Source organism: Leucopleurus acutus, assembly GCF_964270905.1.
Source record: "Leucopleurus acutus genome assembly, chromosome: 3".
In the NCBI taxonomy this organism is placed as follows: domain Eukaryota; kingdom Metazoa; phylum Chordata; class Mammalia; order Artiodactyla; family Delphinidae; genus Leucopleurus; species Leucopleurus acutus.
This window is the reverse complement of record NC_139145.1, coordinates 128,434,534-128,459,980: the sequence shown is the minus strand read 5'-3', so window position 1 is coordinate 128,459,980 and position 25,447 is coordinate 128,434,534. Positions and strand designations below refer to the sequence as shown.

Here is a 25,447-nt window from a genome sequence, read left to right as displayed (position 1 = left end):
AGACCCTAAAATTTTAACACTTGAGTAAGTACTTAAATTTGCTCCATTTACTAGATGGAAATTTATTTTGCTATGAGAAGTAGGATTGTCTTTACAACTCTTGTATGAAAGCATATTAGAATGAGCAAGTGTACAATTTGTGCATAATTTCTTACTCAGTGGGAGGCATAAGTTTTATTCCCAATTCATAAAAATTGTACAGAATGGAGTAGTCTTAAAACAATTTATTTGGAGGGAAAAGCCCATATCTGATTACCAAGAGTTTATTCAATAAATTAATGGCCTTATTTTATATTGCTAAAGATGTGTACATGCATTTCATAAACCTTTGATGTCATCTATTTGTAAACAAAGGTTTTTTTCAGCAATTATCTGTGACTAACTCATGAATTACTCTTCCTGTCTTTCCATATACACAAAAATAGGTATGAATTTTGATTCTTAAAACTCTTAGGATACAAAGGAAGTTTATAAACTTGAGGGTAGGAATAAAAAGTTAACTTTTATGTCACAGACATATAGATATACTTACTTATATATGCATTTAGTGGTGCTGCTGGAAATGGCAGACCTCTCTGTTCTCTCCCTATGCACTAAATTTCATTGACATACACTTAAAAGCTTATAGAACACACATGTACTTTCAGAAGGCCATCTGTTAGCATTTCGTATTTTAGATGATAATTTTCTTTTCTGTACTTGTTATTGCTAAAAAGATATACTTACATCCTGGTATTTAGATAAGGAATATATGAAGACACAGATATTTTGACTCTTTCAAACATTTTGAAAATTGTAATGTAAACATACTTTAGTAAATTTAGTCTATGCTAAATTTATGGTAACTTGTTATTATGATGTGTTTATATATTTGGATATAAATAGCATTTTAGTAAAAATATATGTATATATGTTGAGCCTCTGCTATGAGAGTAATGCAGCTGTCATTGTTAGAGGCTCCTTTTACCCTAATTCTTGTCCCTACACCCTGGGGACTTTACTACTAATCCCTTGTCCTCCTGTGTAGTTATTGGATAAGATAAGCAAAAGGTAACTCCTCTTTATAAAACTTGGAAAACCTCTGTATTAGGATTAAATCAACCCAGTTAAATGAGTCCATAATAAAATGCAGAGATTCCCTGAGCTCATCTCAGAGTTATTAGCCATTAATGGCTTGTCTAGGAAATTCTAGCCTTTCACTTACTATTACTAAGGCAGAGGAAATAAAACTAGCCAGTCAGTATTCTTAGGCTACCCTTTTGTGTCTCCCTTTCTCCTGCACAGTCACTCCTAGAAATTTCCTTGTCTTCAATTGAAGGATTTTTTTTTTTGCTGTACCTTCCTTGCGGCATGCGGGATCTTAGTTCCACACCAGGGATGGAACCCATGCCCCCTGCATTGGGAGCGCAGAGTCTTAATCACTGGGCTGCCAGGGAATTCCTGAAGGAATTTTTTAATGTAGAATTTCAGGTAGTTTAGGAGAGAGATTTGCAGTCAACAAAGTCAATTTCTTGAATTATGTGACCCAGTCTATTTGGCATAGTGTAAGGTTGGCCTAGGAGTGGGAAGAGAAAGTGATATTTTGCAAGGCCCAGATTTCTCTCCCTGACTGTTCTGACCATTGTTAAGCCATACTTCTCCTCTCATCATTACCTACCAATACCTTCTCTGTTTTAGCCTGCATTCCCTGGAGTAGGCAGGCACATTTTTTAACTGTTGGGAAATAGAAACTTACCTGGTTTCCTCAGGATCAAAGTTTCAATGACAAAGTAATATGTTTTGAAATCACCATTTTGACAAAGCTGCTGCTGCTTTGAAAGGTTATAATCAAGGCTCTTTTTTCTAATTGATATATAGTTGTTTTACAATATTGTGTTAGTTTCAGGTGTACAGCAAAGTGTTTCAGTTTTATATATATACATATATATATGTATATATATATATACTTTTCAGATTGTTTTCCATTATAGCTTATCATAAGATATTGAATATAATTCCCTGTGCTATACAGTAAATCCTTGTTGCTTATCTATTTTATGTATAGTAGTTTGTACCTATTAATCCCATATTCCTAATTAATCCTTCCTTTTCCTCCCTTTCCCCTTTGGTAACCATAAGTTTGTTTTCTATGTCTGTGAGTCTTTCTGTTTTGAAAATAAGTTCATTTGTATTAGTTTTTAGATTCCACAAATTAGTGATATCATATGGTATTTGTCTTTCTCTTTCTGACTTACTTCACTTAGTATGATAATCTCTAGGTCCATCCAAATTGCTGCAAAAGGCAATATTTCATTCTTTTTTGTGGCCAAGTAATATTCCATAGTGTATGTATATATATATATATATATACCACATCTCCTTTATCCATTCATCTGTAGATGGACGCTTAGGTTACTTCCATATTTGGCTATTGTAAATAGTGCTGCTGTGAACATTGTAGTATATGTATCTTTTCAAATTAGAGTTTTCATCTTTTCTGGATATATGCCCAGGAGTAGGATTGCTGGGTCGTATGATAACTCTGTTTTTAGTTTTTTAAGGAACCTCCATATTATTTTCCATAGTGGGGCCATGAATGTTGATTCCCTTAGGCAGTAGCAGCAGCCACTGGCACCTCTGATATATATACCTGCAGAGTTTGAAGGAGTTAAACATTCTGTTGTTTATTAAAATGTTCTTTATTGGCCTGCAAATTATTTGGTTTCTCTTTTTCTGTACACAGGATCTAGACTTATTCTACCAAAATTAATTTTGCATACAATGTAGGAAATTTAAAATTTCTGAAGTAGTTTAGAAACTGCTTTTTCTAATATACCTAATTCTAAATGGAATCTATTCTTTTCCCTGTTAATTCTCTTATCATAGGAGGAGGTGTGTAATATCTAAAGAGAAAATATTTCATGTAGTAACTACTGTGTCATGGGTTCATTTAAAAATGTAATAATCACTTTTGTCTTACAGGACAAACTATTCGAGAGAAAAGAATTGTAGAATCAGCAAATAAAAGAGAAATAGACTATGAAGTAGGGGATATCCCAGCAGAATGGGAAGGTAAGTTTCTGCTTTTAGTAGTGTCTTTTGGAAGGCAAATAGTTTATACACAAAATCAATAAGAACATAACATTATTTCATGTTCTTTGCAAAAACTTTTACAATCTGAATCCATGAAACTTTTTTTAAACTTTGCATTTCTTTGAGAGTTGTGAAGGTGCTACATTTTAGTAAGGGAACATAGTGAAAAGAACTAAGAAGCATTAGTAGAGCTGGGACTAGGGTGAGGCAAGCAAAGTTTCTTAGATGCAGAATTGAAGAAGGCATTCACTTTGATATGCTGGCCCTGCACTTATACAACCTGAGGATCTGAATTCTGTTTCTGGCACTCTACCCACATGCACGTGGGAAAGTAACTCATACCTCTCAGTCTTAGCTTCCTCTTTTATAAATTGTGGATAATACTTGCTGTAGATGCCATTTGGAATATTTGTTCAACTTACAGTGACCCCATTAATTGTCCCCATGTTTAAACAAGGATGGACACTTACTTGATCCCTGTCAGGACTTTGGAATTAAGGTAAAAAAATGAAAGGAAGAGAAAATAGTAGCAGTCTTTCCATAAGGCTGGAGTAGTATCATATGAACTTGGTAGCACATGGGTGGCTATCTTCAATCCACTATCTAAACTTTGTTGCAGAAAAAAAACTTCTTTATCTACTAAGAAGAAAATAGAAACCAGTCTGCAAAGAGAAGTACAGTTAACCCTTGAACAACACAGGTGTTTGTTTTTTGTTTGATTTTTTTGTTTTGAACAGCACAGGTTAGAAGCACGTCCACTTATACGCAGATTTTTTTCCGTAAGTTCATACTATGGTATTACACGATCCGTGGTTGGTTGAATCTGCAGATGTGGAACTGCAGATATGGAAGTCCAACTGTTAAGTTATAGGTGGATTTTTGACTACAAGGGGGTCAGTGACCCTAATCCCTGTGTTGTTCAAGAGTCAACTCTATGTAGCAAGGCAGAGAATATTTCCTAGGTTTTCAGCAACTTTCCAATTTCCAGTTCCATTTCTTTCTGAATGAAGTTCATCTGAAAGTCTGCCTTCAGGTTCTAAGTGCCATCCCACATCTGTGTTATAAATTTCCCCTTGTTTATTACCAGTTCTTAGCCTAGTGCCTGGCACATAGGAGAGCACATAGTAAGTGCTCAGTAAGTATATATTAAATACTTGAAATCTAGCTTGAGTTAACCCTTGTTATTTGAAACTAAAAGAACCTTAACTAAAATACCAATACCTATCTTATATATCACTTAACATTTGTCAAGTGTTTACCTGTATACCTGGTATTATGCCATTGCTTTACAATCATTATATTGTTTTAATTATCACAATAATCCTATGAGGTAGACACTGTAGTCCCATTTAATAGGGAATCTAAGTTCTAGAAAGATGAGATAAACTGCCTGGGTAATACAGCTACACACTGTAAGCAGTGGACCCTTTGCTTCCTGGTGGGTTTAGCATTATACCTAACATATGGTAGCTATAGGCATTGAGTTATTTTTATGTCAGCATGTGAGTGTAAATATTTCCCTGGACACATCTTTTCCATTTTTCTTTATTAGCTATGAAAATAGTAGAACTATGAGAAAAGAACATTAAAATGGGTAGATACCAGGGACTTTTTGAAGAAATACAGAATATAAACTGGCAATGTCCAGGAGTAATTGAGCTTTCTTACTTTTTAAAAAAATATTTATTTATTTAATTTATTGTTTTTGGCTGCGTTGGGTGTTAGTTGCAACATGCGGGATCTTTGTTGAGGCACGCAGTATCTTTCATTGTGGCGCAGGCTCTTCATTGTGGCCCACAGGTTTCTCTCTAGTTGTGGCATGCATGCTCCAGGGCATGGGCTCTGTAGTTTGTAGCACACAAGCTCTCTCGTTGAGGCACGTGAGCTCAGTAGTTGTGGCACGCGCGCTTAGTTGCCCCGCAGTGTGTGGGATCTTAGTTCCCCTACCAGGCGTCGAACCCATGCCCCCTGCATTGGAAGACGGATTCTTTTCCACTGGATCACCGGGGAAGTCCCTGAGCTTTTTTATTTTAACAGACTCTCCAGTGTTATAAGCGACATTTGCAATTCTCAAATAATGCTTGCACCTTCTTATAATGAACCTATTTTATCATTTTTTCCAATAGTAATATAGAATTAAAATGTTTATAGAAATAAATTAAGTTATAAATAAATAGGTAGTGACTCATTTTTAAGCGTTTGAGACTTTCAGAGAATTAGAATGAAATTCTAATGCTTTTTATGGTTCTGTCCTGATCTTAATAATTTAGCATAACCCTCCCATGGGGCACACCCTTAAAACAAATGTATCAACCAAACACTGAAACAAAAATTATTTTTATAGTGTTGCATATCAATTAAATGTAAAAAATAAGAACTCCATACCATGAAAAAGTAAAGTAAAATATAAATAAATACACAAAACACTGTATACAGGAAAGGAAAGAAAAAAACTTAAAGTGAATAGTGTCAACCCCAAGTGAATCTAAAGTATTTTCAGGTCCAGATGAATACCATATTTGTCAATTGTTAGTAGCAGAATACAGGTACCCACACGCTGCATTTCCTGCCATGATATATATTAAACGGTTCACCCTTTTCATTCATTTATTTAATAAACATCTATTGAGGACCTCTGAATTCATGGAGTTTACATTCTGGAGTGGGAGAGTGGGTGGAAGAAAGATAATAAATCAGATAAATAACTATATAGTATGTTAATGGCCACAGAAAATAAAGCAGATAAAGGGAATAGGAAGTGTTGTGGAGGGTTTTACAGTTTTAAATAGTATAAAGAAATGGCCTTGTTGAGAAGATGACTTTTTTAAAAACATAAATTTATTTATTTTATTTATTTTTATTTTTGTCTGTGTTGGGTCTTCGTTGCTGCACACAGGCTTTCTCTAGTTGCGGTGTGTGGGCTTATTGCGGTGGCTTCTCTTGTTATGGAGCATGGGCTCTAGGCGCGTGGGCTTCATTAGTTGTGGTGCGCAGGCTCAGTAGTTGTGGCTCGCGGGCTCTAGAGCGCAGGCTCAGTAGTTGTGGTGCACGGCCTTAGTTGCTCCACGGCATGTGGGATCTTCCCAGACCAGGGATCGAACCCGTGTCCCCTGCATTGGCAGGCAGATTCTTAACCACTGTGCCACCAGGGAAGCCCCAAGAAGATGACTTTTGAATAAAGGCAGAAGGAGCTGGTCATGAAGATAAGTAGCAGAGGAGCATTCCTGGAGAGCTAGTGCAAAAGCCCTGAAGCAGGAGCATGCTCAGGTTTTTAAGGAACAGTACGGAAGCCAGCGTGACTGGAGTAGAGCCAGAGGGAAGGTAATAAATGAGGTTAGAAAAGTAATAGGTTGCTCAATCTTGTAGGCCTTATAGGCCATTGTAAGGACTCTGGCTTTTACTCTGAGATTGGAAGCCGCTGGAAGGTTTTGAAAAGAGTAGTTGTATGCCCTGAATTATATTTAACAGGATCAGTCTGGCTGCTGCATTGCAAAGAGACCGAGGGGGGGCATAAAGAAAACTTGGAGACAGTATGCTCTTGTAATAACTCAGGCAAGGGCTAATTGTGGCTTGAACCAGAGTAACAGTGGGAGTGGAAAGAAGTAGTTGCATTCTGGATCTCTTGTAAAAGTAGAGCCAATGAGATTTGCTGACAGATTGGATGTGCAATGTGAGAGAAAGAGAGCAGTCAGTGATGACTGTTAAACTTTTGGGCCTCACCTGGAAAAGTGCAGTTGCCATTGACAGAGAGGGGCAAGACTAGAAGGAGGACATTTTGGGGGAAAATGAGATCAAGTTTGAAAATGAAGTTTGAGATATCTATTAGATATCCAAGTAGAGGTATTAAGTTGTATATAAGCTAAGAATTTGGTGGAAAACTTTGGGCTGGAGATAAAATGTGGAAGTTGACAGCAAATAAATGGTATTGAAAAGCCAGGAGACAGGATGAGATCAGGGAATGTGTGTAAATAGAAAATGAGAAGTTCATACCATATGATCCAGCAGTCCCACTCTTGGGCATATATCTGGAGAAAGCCATAATTCAAAATATACATGTACCCCAATGTTCATTGCAGCACACTTTACAGTAGCCAAGACATGGAAGCATCCTAAGTGTCCAACAACAGAGAAATGGATAAAGAAGATGTGGTACGTATATACAATGGAATATTACTCAGCCATAAAAAGAATGAAATAATGCCATTTGCGGCAACATGGATAGACCTAGAGATTATGATACTAAGTGAAGTAAGTCAGAGAAAGACAAATATCATATGATATCGCTTATATGTGGAATCTAAAAAAATGGTACAAATGAACTTATTTACAAAACAGAAGTAGTGTCACAGATGTAAAAAACAAACTTATGGTTACCAAAGGTGAAAGGGGAGGGGGGAGGGATAAATTAGGAATTTGGGATTAACATATACACACTACTATATAGAAAATAGATAACCACTACTATATATAAAATAGATAATAGGACCTACTGTATAGCATAGAGAACTCTACTCAATATTCATAATAACCTGTATGAGAAAAGAATCTATAAAAGAATGGATATATGTATATGTATAACTGATTCACTTTGCTGTACACCTGAAACTAACACAGCATTGTAAATCAGCTATACTCCAGTAAAAAAAAGAAAAGAAAAGAATTATAAAGAAAAAAAAGAAGAAAATGAAAAGTTCCAAGACTGACCCCTAGGCTATAACAGGGTTTAGAGACAATGAAGACAAAAAAGGAGCAGCCAGAAAAGTGGGAAATAAAAGAAAAAGTGTCAAGGAGGAAGAAGTGATCAACCATGTCAAATAAGGACGAAGAATTAATTCTTTGCTTTAAGAACAGGAAGTCACCGATCCTGACAAAAATAGTTCTGCAGAGTGTTAGGAACAAAAGCCTGATTAAAAAAAAAAGAATAGCAAGAGAGAATTTGGAGAGAATAAGTATAGATAATGCTTATGAGGAGTTTATCTGTAAAAGAAGGGAGAGTGTTGAGGCAGTACCTGCATGGGAAAGTGGAGTCAAGAGAGGAATTTTATTATGTTTTGTTTTAAAGACAGTAGAAATAAGCAAATTTTGTAATAGTGATGAGAAAGTTCCAGTCAAAAAGGAAGCATTAATGATGCAGGAGGAAGACCTTGAGAAAGCAAGATGGGACAGGATCTAATACACTTGTGGAAGAATTGGCCTTTGTCAAGAGCATGGAAAGTTCCTCAGTAGTAGTAGCAGAAAAGTAGAGTATATAGTCATAGATGCAGGTAGATCATGTAGTGGTAATAACTTGTATAAATTCTCTGTTGATTCCTCCAAGTGAAGCACAGAGAGATTAAATAACTCCCTAAATACAAATAGTAGCTATAGCCAAGAACCCAAATTATCTGTCTCCAGAGTCTTTACTCTTAATATTATATAGTATTGCCTACTCCATAATGATCAGGCTAATTCCTACTTATCCTTCAAGTATTAGGGTAGACACGGATTCCTTTGGACATCTTTTCTGACCCTACCTCTCACCCCCTAGTGCTTAGTGGGATGTTCCTGTTTTTGTTTTTCATCTCACTTGATGCCTCTCCGCAGCATAACACAACACACTGTAGAGTATTCCCTGTTTACTTATCTACCTCCTCTACCTGGACTTGAAGATTCTCTAGTGTAGAGCCTTTACCTTGCTCATCCTTGTATTCTTAGGGCCTAGTTCAACACTTAACATAAAATAAGTGCAAGCTCAATCAATATTTGGTGAATGAATGCATTTAAAATTGAAACTACGTAAGGAAGAGACATTTTGGGGACTTTGCTGATTTGCTGAAAATAGTCCATTTTAAAAAGAAAGACATGGAATGGTACACCAAAGCAATTGGTTCCTAACATAAAGGACACTCAAGGTTCAGATGTGGGAGATAGTATAGTACTAGCTAGTATACTACTAGCTACTGAACAGTCTTACAAAGTTTCAGGGAACCTTTTAAGTTTAATCCATGGCATGATGTGTAGTTCTTACACAGAGCCTCTCAAAAGCTTTATCTTCATAATTCAGATCACAGTGTATCTTCCATTTTTTTCCTTTTTGTTATTTTGTTAAGTTTAAGCTAGTTTTTTGTTGGCAGTAATAAGCATTATTAATGAGAACCCTAAAATACACACAAAGTAGAGTATAATAGGAAGAGACGGAAAGGCTCTGATCCAGTATGTCTTTTTAATGGAATATTAATCTTCACTTAATCACGCATACTCATTAAAATATAAAACTAAATTTCAGAATAAAGTCAGGTAAAAATTAATTTTTAGACATATTAGACCATACCTGTCTATCATTAACACAATAATATCTCAGTATGAAATATCATATGCACTTTTATTGCTTTATTATTAATAATTAATAATTGTTTAGCATGCTTTTCTCAAGCCACAGGAACTCCCCACCAATAATTTTCAAAATAAACTTTATAAAATAATATATATGGCATGATGCTATCCTTGTGCCAGCATCAGAAGACCTGGGTTATGCTCAGGTCCTCCAATGTGCATTTACTACCTTGGTCATTTTGGGCAAATCTATTTTACCTCTGTTTTTCATCTGTCAGATTAAAAGGCTGGGTTCGGTATCCTTTAAGGCCCCATCTGTCTCTAATGTTCTATGATTATATGACTCTAGAATTATCTGTAATCAACTTATGTCCCAACCCAGAGTCTCTGGACCTACTGTATAACCAAATTGCTTGGCTGGGAATTGCTGAGAGTTGATGGTGATCTCCTTCATTAGAGGATAAGATAGCTGCATATATTAATTATCTATTGGTGCATAACAAGTTACCCCAAAAGTTATAGGCCTAAAACAACAAACATTTATTAACTCACAGTTTCCGTGAGTCAGGAATCTAGGCATGGCTTAAGCAGATCTTCTGGCTTAGGGTCTCTCACAAGGCTGCAGACAAGGTGTTGGTCTTGGCTGCAGTCATCTCAAGGCTTCTCTCAGGGCTCATCTACTTTCAAGCTCATTCACATGGTTTTGTCAGGCCGTAGAAGATTTATTTCCAAGCTCACTCAAATGGCTATTGCCTGGTTTCAGGTTCTTCCTGGCTATTTGACTTAGGGCCTTAGTTCCCTGATAACTGTAGCTTTCTAAGTCTTGATATCAGGTACTGTTAGTCCTTCTTTTTTGAAGTTATTTTGGCTCTTCTAGGTCCTTTGCATTTTCATATGGATTTTAGGATCATTTTGTTAATTTCTATAAAAATGCCTCCTGGGATTTTGGTTGTATTGTGTTAAATCTATAGATCACTTTGCAGGGAGCTGACATCTTAATAATAAGTATCTTCTGACCCCTGGACATTATATATCTCTTCATTTAATTTAGGCCTTCTTTAATTTCTCTCATCAAAGTTTGTAGCTTTCATTGTACATATATTGCACTTCTTTTGTCAGATTTATCCCTAACAACTTCATATTTTTGGTGCTATTGTTATGATAATGTTTTTCAAGTTTAATTTCTGATTGTTGCCATTGAATAAATATTCAGTAGGTTTTTGTATATTGATCTTCTATCCTGTGACTTTGCTAAACTCAGTTATTAATTATAGTAGCTTTTTTGTCAATTCCATCAGATTTTCTATATAGAAGATCATGTTGTCTGTGAATAAAGACATTTTTCTTAATTCTTTCCAACCTGGATGTCTTTGTTTTAATCTCGCCTATTTGCATTGGCTAGAACCTCCAGTACACTGTGTAATAGAAGAGATAAGAATGAACAGTCTTGCCTTATTCCTTATGTTTTACTTTTTTATATATTTTTGATTGAGTTATCTAAAATTTTGTTTAGACTTTTTATATCTGTGTTCTTGAGGGATACTAGTTAGTAATTCTTCTTTTCTTGTCTTTTCTTGGTTTTGATATCAGGGTAATGCTGATCTCATGAAATGAGTTTAGACATATTCCTTCTTCAAAAGTCTGTAAGAGTTTGTGTAGAGTTAATATTACTTCTTCTTTAAATATTTGATAGGTTTCACCAGTGAAGCTATCTAGGCCAGGAGTTTTTAACTGCAAGTTAAATTTCTTTATTAGGCAGGATATTCAGATTATCTGTTACTTCTTGACTGACCTTTGGTAGGTTGTATTGGGTCTGCCAAAAAGTTTGTTTGGTTTTTTCTGGAACATGGCTTTAGTCTTTAACTTCATTCGAAACAATTTTGTTAGAATATATTGTGACAACTGTCATATCAGCATGCACTAAAAAAAAAAAAAAACATCAAAATTGGTGGATTTTTGTGTAGCTATTTTAATATTGAAGATAGAACTAAAAAAGCAACATTTTAGGCATATTATGCTTTATTATTTCAAGAAAGGTAAAAACACAACAAAAACGCAAAAAAAAAAATAGTTTTTGCAGGGTATGGAGAAGGTGCTTGACTGATTGAACATGTCAAAAGTGGTTTGCAAAAGTTTCATGCTGGAGATTTCTCGCTGGACGATGCTCCATGGCTGGGTAGACAAGTTGAAGTTGATAGTGATCAAATCGAGACATTAATTGAGAACAATCAGTGTTATACCACGCGAGAGATAGCTGACATACCCAAAATATCCAAATCAAGTGCTGAAAATCATTTGCACCAGCTTGGTTATGTGAATCGCTTTGATGTTTGGGTTCCACATAGTTAAGTGAAAAAACCCTTCTTTACTATATTTCCGATGCAATTCTCTACTTAAATGTAATGAAAACGTTACATCTTTAAAACAAATTATGATGGATATTGTACAATATTGTACAAAAATGGATATTGTACAATAATGTGGAACAGAAGAGATCATGGGACAAGTGAAATGAACCACCATCAACCACACCAAAGGCCAGTCTTCGTCCAAAGGTGATGTTGTGTATATGGTGGGATGGGAAGGGAGTCCTCTATTGTGAGCTCCTTCCAGAATACTAAACGATTAATTCCAACAAGTACTGCTCCCAGTTAGACCAACTGAAAGCAGCACTCAACGAAAAGCGTCTGGAATTAGTCAACAGAAAATGCATAATCTTCCATCAGGATAACGCAAGACCACATATTTCTTTGATGAACAGGAAAAAACTGTTACAGCTTGGCTGGGAAGTTCTGATTCATCCGCCACATTCACCAGACATTGCACCTTCAGATTTCTATTTATTTTGGTCTTTACAAAATTCTCTTAATGGAAAACATTTCAATTCCCTGGAAGACTGTAAAAGGCACCTGGAACAGTTCTTTGCTCAAAAAGATTAAAAGTTTTGGGAAGATAGAATTATGAAGTTGCCTGAAATATGGCAGAAGGTAGTGGAACAAAAGGGTGAATATGTTGTTCAGTAAAATTCTTGGTGAAAATGAAAAATGTGTCTTTTATTTTTACTGAAAAACTGAAGGAATTTTTTGACCAACCAATATTTTTCCAAAGAATCTGCCATTTTGTCTAATTTTCCAAATTTTTTTGGCATAAGACTGACCATAATATTACCATATTTTTCTTTTAATATCTTCAGAATCTGTGTGATGTTACCTCTTTCATTCCTAATTGTTATGGCTGCATTGGGTCCCCACAAATTGTGTGTTGAAGTCTTAACCCCCAGTACATCAGACTGTATTTGGAGACAGAGTCTTTAAAGAGGTAATTAAGTTAAAATGAGGTCCTTAGGACCAGTCTTAATCCAATATGACTAATGTCCTTATAAGAAAAGGCCATTAGGGCTTCCCTGGTGGCGCAGTGGTTGAGAGTCCACCTGCCGATGCAGGGGACACAGGTTCGTGCCCTGGTCCGGGAAGATCCCACATGCCGCAGAGCGGCTGGGCCCATGAGCCATGGCTGCTGAGCCTGCGTGTCCAGAGCCTGTGCTCCGCAACGGGAGAGGCCACAACAGTGAGAGGCCCGCATACCGCAAAAAAAAAAAAAAAAGAAAAAGAAAAGGCCATTAGGACACAGATGTGAACAAAAGAAGACCTTGTGAAGACACAGAGAGAAGACTGCCATCTACAAGCCGAGGAGAGAAGCCTCAGAAGAAACCAACCTTGCCAACACCTTGGTCTCAGAATTATAGCATTCAGAATTGTGAAAAAGTAAATTTCTGTTGTTTAAGCCACCAAATCTGTGGTACTTTGTTATGGCAGCCCTGGTGGACTAATACATTAGTTCTGAGGGGTTTTTTTCCATTACTTTTTTTTTAAATTTAAGTATAGTTGATATACAGTGTCATGTTAGTTTCTGGTGTACAACAAAGTGATTCAGCTATATATATATATATTCTTTTTCATATTCTTTTTCATTATAGGTTATTACAAGATACTGAATATATATAGTTCCCTGTGCTATACAGTAGGATCTTGTTGTTTATCTATTTTAATATATAGTAGTGTGTATTTGCTAATCCCAAACTCCTAATTTATCCCTCCTCCCCTTTCCCCTTTGGTAACCATAAGTTTGTTTTCTATGTCTCTGAGTCTGTTTCTGTTTTGTAAATAAGGTCTTTTGTATCATATTTTAGATTCCATATATAAGTGATATCGTATAATATTTGTCTTTATCTGACTTACTTCACTTAATATGATAATCTCTAGGTCCATCCACATTGCTGCAAATGGCATTGTCTCATTCTTTTTGTGGCTGAGTAGTATTCCATTGTATATATGTACCACATCTTCTTTATCCATTCATCTCTTGGTGGAAATTTAGATTGCTTCCATGCCTTGGCTATTGTATAGTGTTACTATGAACATTGGGGTGTATGTATCTTTTCAAATTAGAGTTCTCTCCAGATGTATGCCCAGGAGTGAGATTCCTGGATTATATGGTAACTCTGTTTTTAGTTTTTTCAGGAACCTCCATACTGTTTTCCATAGTGGCTGCACCAATTTATATTCCCACCAATAGTGTAGGAGGGTTCCCTTTTCTCCACGCTATCTTCAGCATTTATTATTTGTAGACTTTTTAAGGGCAGCCATTCTGACCAGTGTGAGGTGATACCTCACGGTTGTTTGACTTGTATTTCTCTGATAATTAGTGATGTTGAGCGTCTTTTCATGGGCCTGTTGACCATCTGTATGTCTTCTTTGGAGAAATGTCCATTTGGGTTTTTCTGACCATTTTTGAGTAGGTGTTTGGTTTTTTTCTGATACTGAGTTGTATGAGCTGTTTGTATATCTTGGAAATTAAGCCCTTATCAGTTGCATCATTTGCAAATGTTTTCTCTCAGTCCATTGATTGTCTTTTTGTTTTGTTTATGGTTTCCTTTGCTGTGAAAAAGCTTATAAGTGTGATTAGATCCCGTTTGTTTATTTTAGCTTTTATTTCTGTTGCCTTGGGAGACTGACCTAAGAAAACATTGCTGCAATTTATGTCAGCGAATGTTTTGCCTACTTTCTCTTCTAGGAGTTTTATGGTATTCTGCCTTATATTTAAGTCTTTACGCCATTTTGAGTTTATTTTTGTGTATGGTGTGGTGGAGTGTTCTAACTTCATTGATTTACATGCAGCTGTCCAGCTTTCCCAGCACCAGCTGCAGAAGAGACTGTCTTTTCTCCATTGTGTATTCTTGCCTCCTTTGTTGAAGATTAATTGCTATAGGTGTGTGGGTTTATTTCTGGGCTCTCTGTTCTGTTCCATTGATCTATATGTCTGTTTTTGTGTCAGTATCATGCTGTTTTGATTACCATAGCTTTGTAGTATTGTCTGAAGTCTGGGACAGACTTCAGCTTTGTTCTTTTTCCTCAAGACTGCTTTGGCAATTATGGGTCTTTTATAGTCCCATATAAATTTTAGGATTATTTGTTCTAGTTCTGTGAAAAATGTCATGGGTAATTTGATAGGGATCACATTAAATCTGTAGATTGCTTTGGGTAGTATGGCCATTTTAATGATATTAATTCTTCCAATCCAAGAGCACGGTTATCTTTCCATTTCTTTAAATCATCTTTAGTTTTCTTTATCAGTGTCTTATAGTTCTCAGTGTATAAGTGTTTCACCTTCTTAGTCAGGTTTATTCCTAAGTATTTTATTTTATTTATTTTTAAAAAAAGGGATTTTTTTTATGTTCCCTTTTTGATATTTCATTGGTAGTGTAAAGAAATGCAACAGATTTCTGTATGTCAATCTTGTATCCTGCTACCTTTCTGAATTCATTTATCAGTTCTAGTAGTTTATGTGTGGAGTCTTTAGGGTTTTCTATATATAGTGTCATGTCATCTGCATATAATGACAATTTTTCCTTTTCCCTTTCAACTTGGATACCTTTTTTTAAATTATTTTTTCTTGTCTGATTGCTGTGGCTAGGACTTCCAATACTGTGTTGAATAGAAGTGGTGAGAGTGGGCATTCCTCTTTTGTTCCAGATTTTAGCAGAAAGGCTTTCAACTTTTCACGTTGAGTATTATGTTGGCTGCAAGTTTGTCATAAATAGCTTTTATTATGTTGTGATATGTTCCCTCTATACCCACTTTGGTAAGAGTTTTTATCGTGAATGGATGTTGAATTTTATCAAATGTTTTTTCTGCATCTATTGAGATGATTTTTCTTTTCTTTGTTGATGTGGTATATCACATTAATTGATTTGCATATGTTGAACCATCCTTGTGACCCTGAAATGAATCCAACTTGATTGTGGTGCATGATCTTTTTTATATGTTGTTGGATTCGGTTTGCTAATATTTTGTTGAGAATTTTTGCATCTATATTCATCAAAGATATTGGCCTATAATTTTCTTTTTTGCAGGTGTCTTTTTCTGGTTTTGGTATCAGGGTGATGATGGCTTCACAGAATGTCTTTGGGAGTGTTCCCTCCTCTTCAGTCTTTTGGAAGAGTTTGAGAAGGCTCAGTGTAAGTTCTTCTTTGTATGTTTGGTAGAATTCCTCAGTGAAGCAATATGGTCCTGGACTTTTGTTTGCAGGGAGTTGTTTCTTATTACAGATTTTATTTCACTTCTAGTGATCAGTCTGTTCAAATTATCTCTTTCTTCTTGCTTCAGTTTTGGTGGGCTGTATGTTTCTAGAAACTTATCCATTTCTTCTAGGTTGTCCAATTTGTTGGCATATAATTGTTTATAGTATTATCTTATGAGTTTTTGTATTTCTGTGGTATCGGTTGTTATTTCTCCTCTTTCATTTCTGGTTTTATTTATGTGGGTCCTCTCTCTTTTCTTCTTGGTGAGTCTGGCCAGAGGTTTGTTTACTTTGTTTACCCTTTCAAAGAACCAGTTCTTGGTTTTATTGATTTTTTTTTAAATCTCTGTTTTATTTCCTCTCTGACCTTTATTATTTCCTTCTTTCTGCTGACTTTAGGTTTTGTTTGTTCTGCTTTTTCTAATTCTTTTAGGTGGTATGTTAGGTTGTTTGAGATTTTTCTTGCTTTTTGAGGAAGGCCTGTATTACTATGAACTTCCCTCTAAGAACTGCTTTTGCTGCATCCCATAGATTTTGTATGGTTGTGTTTTCATTGTCATTTGTCTCAGGGTAGTTTTTGATTTCCTCTTTGATTTCATCATTGACCCATTAGTTTTTTAGTAGCATGTTGTTTAATCTCCATGTAATCATTTCTTTTCTCATTTCTCTCTGTGTGGTTGATTTCTAGTTTTATGCTGTTGTGGTCAGAAATGGTGCTTGAAATAATTTCTGTCCTCTTAAATTTGTTGAGACTTCTTTTGTGTCCTAATATGTGGTATATCCTAGAGAATATTCCATGGGCACTTGAAAAGAATTTATATTCTGTTTTTTGGTTTTTGTTTTTGTTTTTTTGGAGATAATGTCCTGAAAATATCAATTAAGTCTAACTATTCTATTGTGTCACTTAGGAGTTCTGTTGCCTTATTGATTTTCTGTCTGGAAGATCTGTGCATTCATGTCAGTGGGGTGTTAAAGTCTCCTACAATTATTGTATTCCAGTCAATTTCTACGTTTATGTGTTAGTATTTGTTTTATGTATTTAGGTGCTCCTATGTTGGGTGCACATGTTAATGAGTGTAATATCCTCTTCTTTATTGATCCTTGTATGGTTATATCGTGTCCTTTATCTTTCTTCATGAGCTTTGTTTTAAAGTCTGTTTTGTCTGGTATGAGTATCGCTACCCCTCCTTTCTTGGCATTTATGTTTGCATGAAACGTCTTTTTCATCCCCTCACTTTCACACTATGTGTGTCCTTCACCCTAAAGTGGGTCTCTTGTAGGCAGCATATACTGTAAGCTCTTGTGTTATTATCCAACCTGCCACTCTATGTCTTTTGATTGGAGCATTTAGTCCACTGACCTTTAAGATAATTATTGATATATATGTATTTAATGCCATTTTAAACCTTGTTTTCCAGTTGATTTTGTATATCTTCTTTGTTCCTTTTTCTTTTTGTTTTTCCTTTTGTGTTTTGATGATTTTCTTTTGTTTTGCTCTTGTGTTCTTTTTGGTTTTTGTGAGTCTATTGTATGTTTTTGATTTGTGGTTACCCTGTTTTTCAAGTATGTTAACCCATTACTATATCTACTTGCTTTAAACTGGTAGTCATATAGGCTCAAACACATTCTAAGAAAAAATCTACATTTTCTTACTCCCCTCCCCTTCATTTTATGATTTTGATGTCCTCTTCTACATCTTCATGTTTATTCTTTTGCTGTTCTTTGTAGTTATCATTACTTTCTCAAAAAAAATGTTTTTTAATCCATGTACTGGCTTATTTAAGTGATTTACCTTGCAATTGTGATTTTCTCTTTCCTATAGATTCTTGCTTCTTTGCTATTTAGAGAAGACCCTTCAATATTTCTTTTAGGATAGGTTTAGTATTGCTGTATTCCTTTACTTTTTGCTTGTCTGAGAAATTATTTATTTCTCCTTCTATTCTAAATGATAATCTTCCTGGGTAGTGTCCTTGGTTGCAGGTTTTTCCCTTTCAGGACTTTGAATACATCTTGCCACTCCGTGTGGCCTGCAACATTTCTTTAGAGAAATCAGGTGATAGCCTTTTGGGGGTTCCCTTGTAACTAACTCTTCATTTTTCTCTTGCTGCTTTTAGAATCTTTTCTTTATCTCTAACTTTTGCTATTTTTATTATAATATGTCTTGCTGTAGGTCTGTTTGGGTTTATCTTGTTTGGGACCCTCTGTGCTTCCTGTATCTAGATATCTGTTTCCTTCTTTAGGTTTAGGAAATTTTCAGCCATAATTTCTTCAAATACATTTTCAATCCCCTTTTCTCTTTCTTCTGCTTCTGGGATCCCTATTATGCATAGATTGACTTGCCTTATATTATCCCATTGGTCTCATATATTGCTTTCATTTTTTAAAATTTGTCTTTCTGTTTGCTGTTCTGATTGGATGATTTCCACTATTCTATCTTCCAGATCACTTATTCGTTCTTCTGCATTATTTAGTTTGCTATTTATTGCCTTTAGCTCGTCTTTTGTCTCAGCAAATGTGTTTTCTAATTTAGTTGGCTTCTCTTTATAGTTTCTAGTTCCTTGTTACAGTAATCTACATTTCTATCTATAGACTTTAATTCCTTCAGTATTTTTATTGCCTCCTTTTTGAACTTGGGATCTGGTAGACTGGAAAGGTCTGTTTCATTGTTTGTTCTTTCAGGGGATTTCTCTTGTTCTTTTAATTGGAAGTGGATCCTCTACTTCTTCATTTTACTTCTACTTCTCTGAATCTATGAATTTAGGAGAAATAGTTATCTGCTGTGGTCGTGAAGGGCTATTTTTATGTGGGAGCATCCCGGTATACCCTTCATGAGTCTAATATTGGGTTGGCCAAAAAGTTCATTTGGTTAATGAATACGTTGTTCAATAAAGTTCTTGATTAAAATGAAAAATGTGTCATTTTTACTTACAACCAAACGAATTTTTGGCCAACCCAATATTTTTGGTGGGAGGGCTGTTTTTAGAATGGATGCCTACCACATCTTTCCTCAGTGTGTGCTGGCCATTATCCCCTTGATAGGGGGTGTCATTGGTATTGTGGTAACCAGAGACTGCACTGGATATTGAGTTGGGTCTCCTCTTTGCTCTGTGGTTGTCACAGCCCTGTCTGGGGCAGGGTCTGCTCCCCACTTGTTGGAGTAGAAGCTCCCAGATCCGCTTCTGAGCTGTGGTGTGAGGTAGACGGGACTGGAGCACTTCCACTGGGAGAGGAGCTACTGAGTATTCCTCCGCAGAGGCTGTCCACTGGGAAGTGTGCTCTGTGGTGTTGCCAATCACCAGCTGTGTGTGCTCACAAAGTACACTGTTGTTGGCACTGCCCTGGACCCTGCCTCATCCATGGGAATACAGGCCGTCAGCCCAGATGCCCCTTAGGCACTGTGCTCACAAAGCCACCATCACAAATCCATTGGCACAGATCCGCTGAAGTTAGGTATCAGAACCTGCCATAGTTGCGTGTATTCGTGCACCTGGCCCCATCGTGGGAGCTACAGGGTCAGCCCAGACCCCAGCCACGCCTCTACGTGCACATGCCTGCAAAGCCTGTAGCTGCTAATGCCAGGCCTGCCCAGCCACAGGAGTACCAGTAATTCACTTGGATATCCTGAGGGTACTGAGCTTACAGAGGCACCAGCATGTAAATCCTCCAAAGCCACCAGGAAACAGCTCAGATTTCAGCCCCACCTCCACATGTGGGCAGCCCACAGGTGCTTTGCACACTCCCAGAGCTCCTAGAGGCAGAGCCACACCTGCTGTGAGTACACTGAGAATGAGAATGAGGCTGCTGTGGTGGGGCTCCGCCCCTTCTTCATGTGCATTAACAACGGGGCTCCAATAGCGGGCCGGGCTCCATCCTGTGCACACCCTCAATTGAAGCCTGGGCCACACTTCAGCCCCTTGGGACTGTCTCCAGGTAGCCAGCCCAAGTCCTCTCCTCAGGTCTGTCCACTGAAGCTCAACTCTCAGCACACAACCCCCATGCACACCAGCAGAAGATGTGCATCTTGGGCTGGGTAGTGCAGTAAGTTGGTCAGGACCATCTGTGCTGGTCTCTTTCTGCTTCTGCCTGCCACAAGCCAGCTGCTACACTTTTCTCTGAGCCTCTGAAGCTCCCTATCTGTCCTGGCTGATCTCCCAGATGTTGAAGGGGGTTCCCGGGGTAAAGGAACCTTTCCTCTTTCACAGCTCCCTCCCAGGGGCTCAGGTGCCATCCCTATTCCTTTTTTTTTCTCCCATCCTACCCAGTTACATGGTGGTCTTTCTTGTAGCTCTGGATGTATAGATCTTCTGCCACTGTTGTGTAGGGGTTCTGTGAGAATTTTTCCACATGTATTTTTGATGTATTTGTGGGAGGAGGTGAACTGCACATTATTCTATTCCACCATCTTGATCTTTCCCCTCTTCTAGTTCTGAGTATTGTTTATGATTCAGTTGTATTTCCCTTTGTGGGTTATCAGCTATATTTCTTTGGTTTCTTATTTTACTGGTTGCTTCAGTTTTTACAGACTACCATCTTCAACATATCAGTCTTTATGTGGTTATTCTACTTCATATAGAGTACAAGAACTTTATAAAAGTATACCACCAGTTTTTCTTTCTAACATTTCTGTTATTATCATATGTTTTAGTTATACATATGTTACAGTCTACATCATTATTTTTATTTAAACAGTGAACTAGCATTTAGAGATATTTAATTAATAGGAGAAATATAACATTTATCGATATTGTTAGCATTTCTAATCTTCTTCATTCCTTTTTGTAGATCCAGATTTCCATCTGGAATCATTTTCTTTTAGTCTATAAGGCTTCCTTTAACATTTCTTTAAATGTGAATCTACTGATGTTAAACTCTTTCAGCTTTTTACATGTCTGAAATATATTTTTAAAGATTTTTAAAGGTATTTCTCTGGATGTAGTATTCTAGGTTGGTAGTTGCTTTCCCTTCAGTAGTTTAAAGATATTCTACCTTACACGGTTTCTGTTGAGAAATCTGTTGTCATGGTTATCTTTATCCCTCTGTATGTAATGTGTATTTTTTCCTTTGGCTGTTTTAAAGTTTTTCTTTTTTTAACTGGTTTTGAGCAATTTGATTATGATGTGCCATGATGTAATCTCTTGTGCTTGATGTTTCTTGAGCTTCTTAGACCTGTGGATTTGGTTTCCATCAAGTTTAGAAAAGTTTTGGCCATTGTTTCTTCAAACATTTTTTTCCTGTTTCCCTCTCTGTTCTCTCTTAGGTACTCCATTCACAGTTTTAGGCTGCTTGAAGTTGTGTCACAGCTCATAGATGTTCTGTTCACTTGTAGAGACTTTTTTCTCTTTGAGTTTCAATTTGTATAGTTTCTCTTGCTGTGTCTTCAAGTTCACTAATCTTTTCTTTCACAATGTCAAATAACTATTAATCCATCGAGAGTATTTTTCATTTTAGGCATTATAGTTTTCATCTCTACAAGTTTGATATGGGTCTGTTTTATATCTTCTAGGTCTCTACTTTACATGTTCAATCTTTCCTGTAGCTTTTTGAACATATGGGGTGCAGTTATAACTGTTTTAATGTTCTTGTCTGCTAATTCTACCATCTGTATCTGTTTTCAGTTGGTTTTGGTAAGTTGATTTTTTTCTCCTCAATATGGGAAGTATTTTTCTGCTTCTTTGTTTGCTCGGCAATATCTGATTGGATGTCAGACATTTAAAATTTTTGCCTCGTTGAATACCGGATATTTTTGTATTCCTATATATATATATTTGAGCTTTGTTCTGAGACACAGTTAAGTTACTTGGAAACAGTTTGATTATTTCAGGGATGACTTTAAAGATTTGTTAGATGGGACTAGAGCATAATACAATCTAGAACTAATAATTCTGTACTGTTGATGCAAGTCATTTCTCAGCACTCTGCTTTGCCCCATCAGTCATGAGGTTTTCCACTCTGGGTGGTAGGAATTGACATTACTCTTGCCCCTGTGTAAATCCTGAATACTGTTCCTTCTGATCCTTTCAGGTGGTTCTCTTCCTGGCCTCGAGAATTCCTCACTCACCTGAACTGAGCAGTACTCTGCTGAATACTTGGTCTTCTGCTAATCTCCATCCAGAGTGTGCTCTCTGTAGCTGTCTCCTGTCTGGTAGTCTATCCTTTGAATTTTAGTCACCTTGTCCCTAGGCTCCTAGCTCCATCTTCATAATTTAGGTAGTATGGTGGGTTTTGGCTAGATCCCCTCCCTGTGCCACAACCTAGAAACTGTCAAGGCAGTAAGCTGAGGCAATTGTAAGGGAAACCTTTGTTTATTTTACATTCTCAGGGACGACTGTATTCATTACTCGATGTCCACTGTTTTGAAAATTGTTGTTCCATATAATTTGTCCCTGTTGCTCCATCTTGGCTAGAAAAAGAAGGCAGCCTTCTTTCAATTAGCTTAATGCATTGGAAATTCATTTGTGTGCTTGCACAAATCAGTAGTTTGTTCCTTTTAATTGCTCAGTAGAATTCTATCATATTGATATACCAGTTTGTTTATCTTTTCACCAGCTGAAAGACATTTGGGTCTTTTACACTTGATAGCAGTTTTCAACTGGAGCCACTGTGCCATCTGTATACCTCTTCTTTTTGCCCAGATATTTTTTATTTGGTTGGCTTTTTTTTCCTATTTGTTTAGTTTTGAGTGTTTCTTATATATCCTTGATACAAGTCCTTTACCATATATGTGATTTACAAATACTTTTTTCCCAGTCTGTGGCTTCATGCTCTTCACAGTGCTGCTTGAAGAGGACACATTCTTAATTTTAATGAAGTCAAATTTATCATTTTTTCTTTTATGCCTCATCATGCTTTTGGTGTTATATGTAAGAAATTTTTGCCTAACCCAAGCTCACGAATATTTTCTTTGGTGATTTATTCTAGAAGTTTTAGAGTTTGCAGTTCTACGTATATGTCTCTGATTAATTTTGAATTAAATTTTGTACATGGTATAGATATCAGTCAATTTTATTTTTTATATGGATATCCAGTTTTTTCAGCACTAGTTTTTTATTGTGTTAAGATACACATAGCATAAAACGTACCATCTTAATCATTTTTAAGTGTACAGTTAAGCGATACTAAATACATTCACAATTTTTTGGAGCTATCACCACCATCCATCTCCATAACTCTTTTCATTTTCTAAAACTGAAACTCTATACCTATTAAACAATAGCTCCCCATTCTTCCTTCTGCCTTGGCCCCTGACAGCCACCATTATACTTTCTTTGTGATTACTCTCTGAGGACTATTTTTTGAAATGACCATCTTTTTTTCCATTGAATTGTCTTTGCATCTTTGTCAAACATCAGTTGACCCTATGGGTATGGATCAATTTCTGCATTCTCTATTCTGTCTATGAATATGTATCTGTCCTTTTGTCAGTGCCACACCGTCTTGATTACGGGCGCTTTGTAGTAACTCTGGAAATAAGATAATTTGAGTCCTCCAACTTCTTTTTCAAAATTGTTTTAGTTATTCTAGACCCCTTGTTGTTACATATGATTTTTAGTATCAGCTTATCAATTACTACCCCCAAAAAAATCCTTCTAGGAATTTGATTGGGAATGTATAGAATCTATAGATCAGATTGAAGAGAATTGAACCTTCTAATCTACGAATACAGCATATTCGCTCCACTTTTTTAGGTCTTCTTTCACTTTTTCATCAGTAGTTTTCATAGTTTTCAGTTTACAGTTCTTCCATATATTTTATTAAATTAAAATCTAAGTGTTTCTTAATTTTTATGGGCTCTTACTGATTGTTTTTTACTTCAGTTTCAAATTATTCACTGGTAATACATAGAAATGCAGTTGTTTTTTTATATTAACCATGTACCTTACACAATCTTGCTAAATTCACTTACCAATTTTAGTTTTTCTTGCCTTACTGTACTGATGATCAAAAGATACAGGTGCCCACTCTCACCACTATTATTCAACATAGTTTTGGAAGTTTGCGCCACAGCAATCGGAGAAGAAAGAGAAATAAAAGGAATCCAAATCAGAAAAGAAGTAAAGCTGTCACTGTTTGCAGATGACATGATACTATACATAGAGAATCCTAAAGATGCTACCAGAAAATTACTAGAGCTAATCAGTGAATTTGGTAGAGCAGCAGGATACAAAATTAATGCACAGAAATCTCTTGCATTCCTATACACTAATGATGAAAAATCTGAAAGTGGAATTAAGGAAACACTCCCATTTACTATTGCAACACAAAGAATAAAATACCTAGGAATCAACCTACCTAAGGAGACAAAAGACCTGTATGCAGAAAACTATAAGACACTGATGAAAGAAATTAAAGATGATACAAATAGATGGAGAGATATACCATGTTCTTGGATTGGAAGAATCAACATTGTGAAAATGACTGTACTACCCAAAGCAATCTACAGATTCAATGCAATCCCTATCAAACTACCAATGGCGTTTTTCACAGAACTAGAACAAAAAAATTACAATTTGTATGGAAACACAAAAGACCCCAATAGCCAAAGCAATCTTGAGAAAAACAGAGCTGGAGGAATCAGGCTCCCTGACTTCAGACTATACTACAAAAGCTACAGTAATCAAGACAGTATAGTATTGACACAAAAACAGAAATATAGATCAATGGAACAGGACAGAAAACCCAAAGATAAACCCACGCACATATGGTCACTTATCTTTGATAAAGGAGGCAAGAGTATACAATGGAGAAAAGACAGCCTCTTCAATAAGTGGTGCTGGGAAAACTGGACAGCTACATGTAAAAGAATGAAATTAGAGCACTCCCTAACACCATACACAAAAGTAAACTCAAAATGGATTAAAGACCTAAATGTAAGACCAGACACTATAAAACTCTTAGAGGAAAACATAGGCAGAACACTCTATGACATAAATTACAGCAAGATCCTTTTTGACCCACCTCCTAGAAAAATGGAAATAAAAACGAAAATAAAGAAATGGGACCTAGTGAAACTTAAAAGCTTTGCACAGCAAAGGAAACCATAAAAAGACAACCCTCGGAATGGGAGAAAATATTTGCAAACAATGCGATGGCCAAGGGATTAATCTCCAAAATATACAAACAGCTCATGCAGCTCAATATCAAAGCACAAACAACCCAATCCAAACATGGGCAGAAGACCTAAATAGACATTTCTCCAAAGAAGATATACAGATTGCCAACAAACACATGAAAGGATGCTCAACATCACTAATCACTAGAGAAATGCAAATCAAAACTACAATGAGGTATCACCTCACACTGGTCAGTATGGCCATCATCAAAAAATCTACAAATAATAAATGCTGGAGAGGGTGTGTAGAAAAAGGAACCCTCTTATGCTGTTGGTGGGAATGTAAATTGATACAGCTGCCATGGAGAACAGTTTGGAAGTTCCTTAAAAAACTAAAAATAGAACTACCATATGACCCAGCAATCCCACTACTGG

The 25,447-nt window shown here is 36.3% G+C and overlaps 1 protein-coding gene across 3 annotated transcripts in view; it reads left to right on the top strand.

Annotated features, from left to right (window-relative positions):
* NDUFAF2 (NADH:ubiquinone oxidoreductase complex assembly factor 2) overlaps positions 1–25,447 on the top strand; it is a 185,815-nt gene that overhangs the window by 106,070 nt on the left and 54,298 nt on the right. For all 3 annotated transcript variants that reach the window (XM_082836160.1, XM_082836162.1, XM_082836161.1), the window contains exon 2: positions 2,962–3,051. In XM_082836160.1, the coding sequence (XP_082692286.1) occupies positions 2,962–3,051 (90 nt within the window). The remainder of the gene's footprint in view (positions 1–2,961; positions 3,052–25,447) is intronic.